This window comes from Plecotus auritus (assembly GCF_963455305.1).
Source record: "Plecotus auritus genome assembly, chromosome: 6".
NCBI lineage: Eukaryota > Metazoa > Chordata > Mammalia > Chiroptera > Vespertilionidae > Plecotus > Plecotus auritus.
Window position 1 is genome coordinate 3,637,867 of NC_137773.1, and position 12,305 is coordinate 3,650,171.

At 44.2% G+C, this 12,305-nt stretch overlaps 1 protein-coding gene across 2 annotated transcripts in view; it reads right to left on the reverse strand.

The window, feature by feature from the left end:
• Nucleotides 1-12,305, reverse strand: part of BAIAP2L1 (BAR/IMD domain containing adaptor protein 2 like 1) — a gene marked incomplete at its 5' end in the record, with an annotated part of 76,778 nt that overhangs the window by 37,187 nt on the left and 27,286 nt on the right. For both annotated transcript variants that reach the window (XM_080677039.1, XM_080677038.1), the window contains one exon: nucleotides 5,280-5,366. In XM_080677039.1, coding sequence (XP_080533165.1) covers nucleotides 5,280-5,366 — 87 coding nt within the window. The remainder of the gene's footprint in view (nucleotides 1-5,279; nucleotides 5,367-12,305) is intronic.

The window sequence follows — 12,305 nt, forward strand, 5'->3', positions numbered from 1 at the left end:
AAAACCTGCAGCCACTAGGCCAGCCGTGGGCAAACTACGGCCCGGGCCGGATCCGGCCCGTTCGGCTGTTCTATCCGGCCTGCGGAGCCGAAAGAGCGGAGGGTTCTCTTGCTCTCCCCTCTGCTTCTTTACTTAGAATTTATATTAGTTCACACAAACACTCCATCCATGCTTTTGTTCCGGCCCTCCGGTCCAGTTTAAGAACCCACTGTGGCCCTCGAGTCAAAAAGTTTGCCCACCCTGGCTAAGCCATTCCCACCTGTCCGTCCCCAGCCCTGGCGGCCGCCGCCCCGCTGGCCATCTCTTCAGGATCTGCTGACGGGGCACTTCACATACACGGAGTCACACACGGTGTGGCCTTTCACCTGCCTGCTTGCACTGAGCATGCCGGGGTGCGGGTCTGTGCGTCGTTTTCTTATTACTGACTGCAGTCCCACGTGTGGCTGGGCCGTGTGCTGTCTGTCCACCAGCTGCTGGGCGGGTGCGGCGTTTCCGCCTCTGGCTGTTGTGAATAGTGCTGCCCAGGTTCTGTGTGGGCACAGGCGTCGTATCTCTGGAATCATTCTAAGAAATGGCATTGCTGGGTCCTGTGGTAACTTTAAATGGAGGAACTGGCTCTTTTCTGCGGCAGCTGCTCCATTTTACGTGCCCGCCGGCAATGCGTGAGGACTCGACCCATCTCTGCCAACACTGTTACCACTGCCTCTTTAACGACAGTCGCTGTGCTGGATGTGAACTGGAATCTCATTGTGCTTACGACGTGCATTTCCCTAGTGGCTGATGATGCTGAGCATCTTTTCACGGGCTTGTTGGCATCCTTACTTTTTAATACTTTTACCGGAAAGAGCACCAGAGGAAGTGCAGCCACCCCAAACTTTCAGAACGTCACCAGCCATGGCTGTCACTCTCCACTGTGCTATCACCACGGGCTTGGGCACGTGCACCAGGCCAGGCCTCCCTCATGTCACGATGCTATCCACACCCGTCTTCCGGGCCCCTCGCCCTTGTCCTCCTTCCTCAGCCTGTCACAGGGGCCGCCTCCCTTTGCGGTTTCCTGTGCATCAGACCTGAGTCACCTTTCTTGCCTTGCCTGGTTTGTGTGTCAGAACTTGGTGGTTTTGTTTCTGACACACACTTTGAGGCCAGCACAGTGCCACAGTAGGAACCGCCCGTCTGTAAGAGGATGCGAGTGAGTGGCTCTCGTGAACACTGGTGGTGGCGGTGGTGAGGCGGCACCCCCTGGGTCCCCTGGGCCAACACCCCTCCCTGCGGCCTGGGTGGCTGCTTGGACCCCTGAGCGGCTGTTCCTGGCTATGGCTGAGAGCGTGAGAACAAGGCCGCTACATTCTCCCATCCTGAGTTGATAGGCCACACAATATCCTTCAAGAAGAAAAGACCATTGTGAAAATTGGGTTTAAACAAGACAATTTGCTCTGCACACGCTGCAAAATTCGAAGCGTTACGAGAACGGGCAGGTACAATGAAGCGTAATGAAACACGGGCAGCGATGTAGCAAGTTCCACTCAGGAGGCACCAGATGTGAAACTGAGGCACCTTGACTCGACAGCTTAGCTTTTACATCTGTAATCCCTTTTACTAAGTGTAGAGCATCATTTCCACATGTAGTTACTTCAACGCTGAGAGAAGGAACGCTTTTCTTAGCGCTCCTGACTATGTCTTAAGGAATCACAAAATACAGACTTACACATGTCGGGTCAGTTTCAGACCATACGGTGGTGGGCTATTTAACACAGCCTTTTACCTGCTGAGCCACACTGGGCAGGGTCAGCTTCACTGCCTCAAAATAAAGCACGTCAGAAAAAGCACAACTTTGGACATATACACAATTAAGTCGACACGCTAGGCCACACAGCTGGCAGACTGCCTGCATCTAATTAACTAGCCATTAACCAGCTGGGTGACCTCAGCAGTTACTCCCTTTGAGGCCCTGCTTCCTCCCCTGTAAAATGGAAACAATAGCAGGTACTTCAGAGGGCTGTGTGATGAGGACAGGAGTCAGTATCTGCAAGGTGCTCAGAGCAGTGCCTGGCACTTAGCAGGTGCTGTGCTCACCAAATAAAATAAATTCCCTGTTAATTGTTTTCTATTTTTGTGGGATCGATTTTAATCTCTTTAAAGTGAGTCAAACTTGCAATGAAAAGATAAGTGGTGTGGGTCAATAATAACTGCTCTGGCTCAACTTAGCTCTCTCATCAACTCCGGTATGAATTCCTGTATCTAAACCTTAGGAATATATTAATATTTTTGTGAATTCATAACACTTCTTTTAAAATATTTCAGATTTTTCCCTGCTCTTATTTTTAAGACCTAAGATCATCAAGTTGAATTTTGAGTATCAACAAGGCAAAACTGTAATAAATATATATATTTTTAAACTGCATGACCTATAAACATTCTACCAATAACAAAAGAAAATCTATGATTTTTTTTATGTTCCCTTGTGGGGAGGGGACAAAAATCTTCTGTTTTGCGCCCAATTTAAGAAACTGGCCCAAACAATTTAATAAGTGATTCAAATTCAAAATAATGTAATAGCTGGCTAAATGGGAACAAAATAACAGTCTAAATTTATGTAATGGTGAGCTCTAAGGACCTCAAAGCAAACTCCCCAACTCCCCAAAGAAAGTCTCCTGTTATTCCTTGAGAAATAAGTGAAAACAAGTTTTATTTTTGTATGCTTTAAAGATGCTAAAACAGGTTCAAAGTTTCTTTTAAATATTTTGCCAAAACATTTCCCACTGACCATTTGTTTTTCCTCTCTACCTTTTCAATATTTTCTAAGTTTTTAAAAATAAGTGTTGTTTGATCTAGGGACAAAACTGGAAGTTTTGCATGCATTTCAGTTTCCTCTTTTATTATTATTTTATTTTTTGTTAATCCTCACCCGAGGATATTTTTCCATTAATTTTTAAAGAGAGTGGAGGGGGGGAGATAGAGAGAAACATTGATGTGAGAGAGACACATCATTTGGTTGCCTCCCGTGTGAGCCCTGACCTGGGCCAGGGATTGAGCCTGTAACCGAGGTACGTGCCCCTTGACCAGAATCGAACACGGGACCCTTCAGTTCGAGGGCTGACACTCTATCCACTGAGCCAAACCAGCTAGGGCTCAGTTTCCTCTTTTAAATGAGTCCAGTTCTTTGACTTATGTATGTGACCGCAGGCACACACCCTGACAACCCGAGGCACATGACTTGTCACATACCAATCAAACAAGGGGTTTAGATATATTTTACCTGCCCAATCCTGACTACAGACCTCTGGTTTCTGGCTTTTTGTTGTTTGCTCATTGCTCCCAACAAGGCAAGATGGCTGAGCTCTCGAGCTTCTTACACGGCTGTGGTTGCTAGGATCTCAATGCTCATGCCTAATAAACCCAAGCGCTTAGATAGCAGGTGATAAGGAACTGCTTTTTCTTTGGAGAAAAGGATGTCAATAAAATCTTCTTGAAAAGTGAGAAAAATACAATCTAACTTAGGTCTTTCTCTTTTTCCTATGAATTGTCCACTACACTTCCATACAGAGAATTTAAACAGATATAGGGTAGTATTTTATTCTAAACTAACAACAAAATAAACTAAGCAAATAAAAAATATTAGGCCTCCAAAAGCAACTCTTACTAGGACAAAACTTTACCATGGAGTTGATATAAATGAATAGGAAATTAATAACCACATGAGATAAATATAAGCAGGACAACTTAAAACAAAAATAACACAACGAAAGTTACTTCCATTCCCTCTGAATAAAACACATATCCACATGAAACTCCACCAATGCAACATACTTTCCTTACTGGGATGGAAGTTTTATGTAAGCCCGTGTTCATAACAACACGGTTGCTGTGGAAATAGCTGATTCAACATTATGAACTCACAGCTGAATAAAACAAGGTGTGGAACAGAAGTCTTATTTAAACAGTGGCCAGAACCATAAAACAAAATCGGCAAACTGAGCGACGATGAGTCAGAGCATCCTGAGTTTTAATGTAGGGTCATGCATGTTTCCCCCACATAGGATGTTTCTTTTTCATTTAGTCCTATATTTTGGAACCCTATAAACATTGCAGGCATCCCTCCATGTCCCAGTGTATAGTTTATTACACTGACCCTGCTCAAGACAGAGTTACTCTAGTTCAGACCTCGCCAGAACCTACAGAGCCAACAGAACCCAAGTCAGGGAGGGTTTTGAAAATTTTCTGTGTGTAACTGGTTCTGTTAAATACAGTACTGACTTGTTCATCACACAGCACCACTTCAGGCTTAGGCTTCATCTCCAGCTTCTAAGACAATAAATGCCGCAAGTACAAAACCTAATTTTTAAGTCAGAGAATGTTAACGAGCACCCACCAGACCCTCTTCACAGCCAGCAGCCCTGTCACCACACCTCAGATTTGTTCCTCCACTTTTACGGTGTTTTCCAAGCAATGCTGCAAACCCTTGAGACACCTGACGTAGAAATGGTGTGCGTTACGTGAACTTTAAAGCGTATGCTCTCTGCTTCCCTTCCCACCTTTAACGGGAGACAGACGCCCTTTTCTTTCATCAGGCACACACTTTACCAATTGTTCCCTCTGGCTTTCTCAACCTTCCAAATTAGAGCATTAAGCCAAAAATTTTACCCTTTATAAAATAAAACATATTCAACAAGTCTTAAAACTGATGGTTATGTGTGGGGCTAGTGACCCCCCCTTAGGAGATGGCCCAGGAAGAACTGGCTCTGTAAATAGAAACCCAGATAGATTCCCTTGGCAGCTGGCACCACCGAGGGTGTGGCTGCCCTCCGCGTGTGCACAGGAGACCAATTCATACCAGCAAGACCGGAAAAATCACAACTGAGAGCAACTGTGGAAGCAGCGAGAGCCAAGAACAGAACGCAAAGGGCTGCCTCTCTGCTAGGTGAGTCACAGGAAACCCTCCCGCCAGACCAGAACCCGCCCAGCTCCTTCCGTTGAGAATGTAGGTCAAAGCTCCCTGGGCTCTGGGCTTCGGGGGAAGGGCTGAGCCCACGCCTCAGGGGCAGAAGCCCAATTCCTCAGGAGCAGGGAGCAGGGCACCGGCTTCGGCCTGCCCTCTAACTAAGCCTCCACCTTGGACACACCAGTGAACTCGATCATTCCCGAAGAGGCCACACTGGGTGCTGGGCAGCTCTCCTGTCTAGTCCTGGATTTGCACCATTCGTGCGTCTGACTAGCATTTGCAGGATGAAGACCCGAAACCGCTCCTCGAGCCAGGTTTACATTAATGACGATCAGCTCACCCAGCTCTGTCGACACAGGGGACCCGGTGGCAATCTCACCAATCTTGGCCACTCCGTCGTAGTAGGCTTTCCCCGCCAGGATCATAGCTAGACAGGGAAGGTGACACACAAAATCATCATTTAGACGAGAAAAGGAGGAAGCGACACAGAGGTTTTCTTCCAAGCATCTCGCATCCCTTTGGCTCCGGGAAGGTAGGACGTGTGCCCGATAGCTGTGCCGGGCAGAGGCCCCACCACTGACAGCACCATGAGACCCTTGCCTACAAGCAGCCCCAGGGAACATCCCAGCAGGCACTGGAAGTCTAGAGGAGGCCCTGCCCCCTCCTGATGCCAGTTCCAGGAACGATGTATTCCTAACATAAACATTATGTGCATATATGCCTGACCCACGGACACAGACAGGCCTGGGGCGGGGAGGAGGGCTGGAGGTCACTGCGGGGGAAGAGGGGACATCCGTAATACTTTCAACAATAAAGATAAATTAAAAAAAGAAGTTGCAGCTTTTACTATCTATGTATACAAGTTTAGAAAACATAATGTTCTACCATACAGTTATTTCACAAGACTGAGGATGACCTTAAAGTAGAAACATAAGGAAGAACAAGTCATTGCTTGAGTTGTTCTAGCCGACAACGTTAACACATGGGCTGGTGATGTTATCGCCCTGTTTCATGAAGGGGAGTGGACTGGAGACATTCTGGGTCCTTCCCAAGGTCAGTGGCAAGGCAGAGGGCGTGCGCACAATGCCAGCTAGGGCACTTCACTTCCTCAGCTCGGAATTACGGTGTTTTCGATTCTTTGGCCTCAGAACTGAAAAAGGGATGACTCCACCTAAAAACAAGCTCGTCGCCAGCAAACTGTCACGTTAATATAGACGATATCTTAGCACAGATATTTTAAATGGTGAGGTGCTGATAAGCTGAGACGCAAATGTGTGGGAGAATGGTATACAGGGTTATACAACACTTAAAACAAAAATTGTGGTCTGAACCCACACATGGAAATGAAAATTTTCATCTTCTGTTCACTTATGCTTAAAACTATTTAGCCTTCTTATTCTAGTAAAATAGCCTTGACTTTACGATAAAGTTGAATTAACTTTAAAAATTGTATAGTTTATCCAGAATAAGGAATAAAACATTTTCATAATTTTGGTTTCCTCTGTGAACATATTAAGAGATTTTCTACCACTTATTGTTTTAAGGAGTGAAGAATATTAGTTCTACTTTATGTATTTAAACTTTGGGGGTTAATAACATTATATAAACTGCAGGTCTACAACTTTTTAATATTGTGTGCTCACCACCTGAAGTGACTAGCCTCCTAGTCACCAGGTGTTTTTTAACCCCTTTGCCCTCTTTGACCTCCCCTCTCCTACTTCCGCTCTGGTAACCACCATTCTGTTGTATCTATGAGTTTGTTTGTTGTTGTTTTTATTTATATCCCACATGAGTAACATCATATGGTTCTTCCCCTTTTTCATCTGACTTATTTCACTTAGCATAATATTCTCAAGACCCATCCATGTTTTTGCAAATGGCAATATTTCATTTTATGGCTGAGTAGTATTCCATTGTATATATGTACCACATCTCCTTTATTCAATCATCTTCAAAAGATACTCAGGTTGATTCCGTGTCTTAGCTATTATGAATAATGCTACAATAAATATAGAGGCACACACATCTTTACAAATAAGTGTTTTCAAATTTTGGGGAGTAGATACCTAGAATAGGGGTTGCTGGGTCATATGGTAGTTCTATTCTTAATTTTCGGGGGGACCTCTATTTTCCATAGTAGCTGCACCAATTTATATTCCCATCAGCAGTATACAAGGGTTCCCTTTTTTCCATGTCCTCCCCAACACTTGTTTCTTATTTTACTGATAATCACCATTCTAAAAGATGTGAGATGGTATCTCATTGTATTTTGATTTACATTTCTCTTATATCTAGTAATGTTGAGTGTCTCTTCCTATATCTGTTGTCTTCCTTGGAAAAGTGTCTATTCAGATCCTCTGCCCACTTTTAAATTAAATTATTTTTTATTGTTGTTGAGTTGCAGGAGTTCTTTATATATTTTGGATATCGTTTGAAAAGATCTCCCAAACGGCTGGCTGCCTTCTAGTTTTGTTGACTGTTTCTTTTGCTATGCAGAAGCTTTTTAGTTTGATGTAGTTCCACTCATTAATATTTTTCTTTTACTTCCCTTGTCTTTGGAGTCAAGTTCACACACACACACACAAAAACCCTCTGAGACCAAGTTCCATAAATTCAGTGCCTAAGTTTTCTTCTATGTATTTTATTGTCTCAGGTCTTTTAAATTATTTTTAGTTAAAAAATTTTAATATAGTGTCAGATAACGGCATAATTTCATTCTTTTGCATGTGGCCTTCCAGTTTTCCTAACACCATTTATTGAAGAGACTTTCCTTTTTTCCAAGGTATGTTTTTGGCTCCTTTGTTGAAAATTAGTTTCTTATATATGCCTGGGTTTATTTCTGGACTCTCAAGTCTGTTCCATTGGTCTGTGGGTCTGTTGGGTTTTTTTTTTGCCAATACCAGAGTGTTTTGATCATTTTAGCTTTGTAGTATAGTTTGAAGTTAGGGAGGTTGGATGCCTCCAGCTTTGTTCTTTTTTTCTCAGTATTGCTTTGGCTATTCGAGGTCTTTTGTGGCTCCAGACAAATCTGAGTTGTTGTTGTTGTTTTAAATATATTTTTATTGATTTCAGAAAGGAAGGGAGAAGGAGAGAGAGGTAGAAACATCAATGATGAGAGAGAATTATTTATCGGCTGCCTCCTGCACACCCCCTACTGGGGATCAAGCCCGCAAGCCAGGCATGTACCCTTGACCGGAATCAAACCTGGGACCCTTCAGTCCGCAGTCCGACGCTCTATCCATTGAGCCAAATCCGGCTAGGGTAATCTGAGTATTTTTTGTTCTATTTCTGCAAAAAATGTCATTGGGATTTTGATGGGGATTGCATTAAGTCTGTATATTAGACTAGGTAATATGGCCACTTTAACAATGTTTTTTAAAAATATATATATTTTATTGATTTATTACAGAGAGGAAGGGAGAGGGATAGAGAGTCAGAAACATCGATGAGAGAGAAACATGGATCAGCCGCCTCCTGCACACCACCCTCCCGCCCCCCGGGGATGTGCCCGCAACCAAGGTACATGCCCTTGACCGGAATCAAACCTGGGACCCTTGAGTCCGAAGGTCGACACTCTATCCACTGAGCCAAACCAGTCAGGGCCACCTTAACAATGTTAATCCTTCTAACCAATGAACACGGATCATCTTTCCATTTCTTTGTGCCTTCAATTTCTTTTAACAATGTATTGTACAGATCCTTCACCTTCTCTGTTAAGTTTATTCCCAGGTATTTTATCCTTATGTTGCAGTTGTAAATGGGATTCTCTTCTTCATTTCTCTTTCTCATATTCTGTTGTGAGTATATAGGAACACAACAGGTTTTGTATATTGATTGTGATCTTGCAGCTTGAGCAGACTGTTCTCTTCTCCCTCTCTCCTCCTTCTGATACACCTATTATCCTTAGGTTGCTCTGTCCAGTGAAGTCAGATAGTTCTCCTAGAGTTCTTTCCTTTTCTTAAACTCTTAGTTCTCTCTTCTTTCTCCTGGGTCACTATTAGGTTTCTATCTTTGAGTTTGCTAATTCTCTCTTCCATCTGGACTGCTCTATTTCCAATGCTCTCTAATATATTCTTCATTTCATTTATTCAGCTCCAGAATTTCTGTGTGGTTCTTTTTTATAATTTCAATCTCTTTGGTCAAGTACCCTTTTGTTCATTAACGTTATTCCTGAGTTCAGTAAACTACCTTTCTGAGTTTTCTTGTATATCCTTGAGTTTCTTCATAACTACAATCTTCTTCTTCTTCTTTTTTTTTTTTTTTTGTTAATCCTCACCCAAGGAAATTTTTCCATCGATTTTTAGAGAGAGTAGAAGGGAGGGAGAGAGACAGAGAGAGAAACATCAATGTGAGAAAGATACATCAATTGGTTGCCTCCTGCACATGCCCTGATCAGGGGCAGGAATCAAGCCTGCAACCAAGGTATGTGCCTTTGACTGTAATTGAACTTGGGACCCTTCAGTCCACAGGCCGATGCTCTATCCATGGATCCAAACCAGCTAGACCCATAACTGCAATCTTGAATTCTCTGTTACTTACATCACTGTCTTCCATGACTTTGATTTTATTTCACTTTTCATTTTCTTTCTATTCTTCCATGTACCTTGGTTGTTCATGGTGCTTAATGGACTATTTCTCTGCCCATCAAGCAGTATGCAAGGATTCATACTGCTTCATGAAGGGGAGTGACCTGGAGACATTTCTTTTTTTTTTTTTTTTAAACATATTTTATTGGTATTTTACAGAGAGGAAGGGAGAGGGATAGAGAGCTAGAAACATCGATGAGAGAGAAACATCAATCAGCTGCCTCCTGCACACCCCCCACTGGGGATGTGCCCGCAACCCAGGTACATGCCCTTGACCGGAATCGAACCCGGGACCCCTCAGTCCGCAGGCCGACGCTCTATCCACTGAGCCAAACTGGTTTTGGCAGGAGACATTTCTTTGTGGACTATTTCTTTGGGGTAATGCTCTCCTTAGATACTGTTTTGCTCTCAACAATTCAGCCAGTTGATAGGTAGGGTGCTTTCGTTGTTTTCCAGTAGGTGGTGCTACATTGCAAGTTTATGTTTTCCATTGCACTGTTTGCACCTCTGGGATCCTAGGTGTCCTCTCTGTGACCAGCTCATCTTGGTTATGAAGCACCTCCACTGTGATAGGGGAATGGTTTTGTGAACGCTCAGAGCTACCTCCTGTTTCTGCTGTGTTTTTGGCATTACTGGGCTTCATCAGGGTGTGGGGGAAAGGAGGCAAGTCTGTGATCTAGTAGTTCTGCTCCACCGGTCCAGTTAGGGCTGTTGGCCCCCCACTTCCCAGACACCTCTACCTGGGTCTGCTATGATGGGGAACAGGGAAAGGAGATGCCTTTCCAGGGAGGAAAACTGCTTCTGTCCTTCTTAAACTGCAGCTCAGCTCCTCTCCCCGCTACCACACTAGCCTACGCAGCGGTGGGTGTCGAACTTGGTCTGAGGCTACCGTCCCTATCCTTCCTCCTGTCATGCCTCCAGTATACCCACCTGGAGATGTCCCAATATGTGGCTCTTTCAGATGTGTCTGTGTGCTGAACGGGGGATTCTTTGTGGAGTTATAGTTGTCTGACTTGTAAATTGAAGGGGAGAAACAATGGAGTCTTCTTACTCTGCCATGATACTGACATCACTCTCATATCAGTGCTATTTTAGTGGTTGGCCAACTACTTCATCAATCTAATCTACATACTTCTACCAGAAGATTTTTCCTTAAAATATGATTTCATTAGGTTACAGTTTCGCTCAAAAACCTTTATGGGCCTCCCATTGCTCAAGAGTTAAGCCGACGGTCCAGAGTTCATCATAGATTTTTAAGTGATGGCCTTCAAAAAAAATCACACCTCCCAGAATTCCCAGCCTGTATAGTCCTCTACACACTGATGGGTGACTTGCTTTGGCCAATGGGGGACCAGCTAGTGTAACTCCCACAGGGGCCTGCACTCTTGTAGGAGGGAGTGAGCCCACAGCCTAGTCCAGGTGACTGTAGCTGCAGGAGTGAGCCTGAGGGGCCCAGAGCACTGCACTGCCTTTATAGAACCATGAGAAATAATAAGCTATGGTTGTCGTACCCATGCCAGCGTGGATCCCAGGTCTGGCTTGGATACTGTCTTTTCTGCCTGAAGTGCTCTATGCAGCCACCTGCCTACTAAAACCTAATATCTATCTGCTAGCTCAGCTCCTACCTGCTCATCCTGTGCTTGTCATTAGCTGCGCATGTTATCCTGAGTTATAACTGAACTGCTGACTGCACATCTGGCCTCTTCAATATAGTAAAAATTCTTACCAAAGACTACAAATTTATCTAAATATCTCAAGGACTTCAGCAAAGCCTGAATAAATTCTGGAAACACCTTCAGAGTGTGGAATAGTCCCCAGAAGGTGTTAAAGTGACGAGCCCTTTGGGGAGAAGCCTCTTTAGCAGGAGGCTAAGCTGCAGCTTATTCCCTGAGTCACCTTATAAAACTATCTGAGGCAGCAAATGCTGGAAGGAAAATCACTGCAGGTCCCGGTGATCCCTTTCACAGGGGCCTCTCCAGCAATGACTTTGCAGCCTTGTGACTACGCAGTCACCAAGGGAGAGCCAGCTGTGCAAGGTCCTGCTCTTTGAAGGAGGGAGGGGCACCTGCAGAAGTCACCGGAGTCACCGATACTGCTGGAGGGGAGGGAACAAGTCCCAGGCCTGTGCACTTCCTGATGCTGGAAACATCCGGCAAACAGCACAGAGATGCAGAAGTAAATAAGCAGTCTACTTCTCCAGCGACTACAACAACGGGGCACCCATCACCAAAAGTCTAGTCAGCACACCCCATTACCTGGGGCATGCTCATGTGGAAAGTGTGTGAGGCCACAGGTTTATTTTCAAAATACCAGCAGGAAGCACCCAAAGGTGGGGCATGGTGAAAGAGAAAAATAAGAGCTATATCTGAAGTCTTTCAAATCTAACCATTAGAAACTGAGTGTTCTATTTATGCTCCTTGGGGGTCTTAATGAACCATGCCAGAGGGTGAAACCGGGGTCTGAGTATTTTGGGGGTGATGATTGCTACCAAGGGAAAACTGTTCTGACCAGGTTAGAATTTGGTGTTTGTTAGCACCTCCAGTTTTTAAGGTGATCACTGACAACATTCACCTTTTAGCAGGAAAATGCATGCCAGTTCCTCAAATGAAATCTCTTCAAACTAGCAGACAAACTGGTTCTCAGAGAGAGTGCTCACATTCATTTTGAAGAAAGCACTCATTATAAATTGAGAATCTAAGTTCAATTTTTAATTTAGATGTTTTTCCATTTAGGCTAAATGTTTAACTTCTCACATAATCATCAAAAGGGATATACCCAAA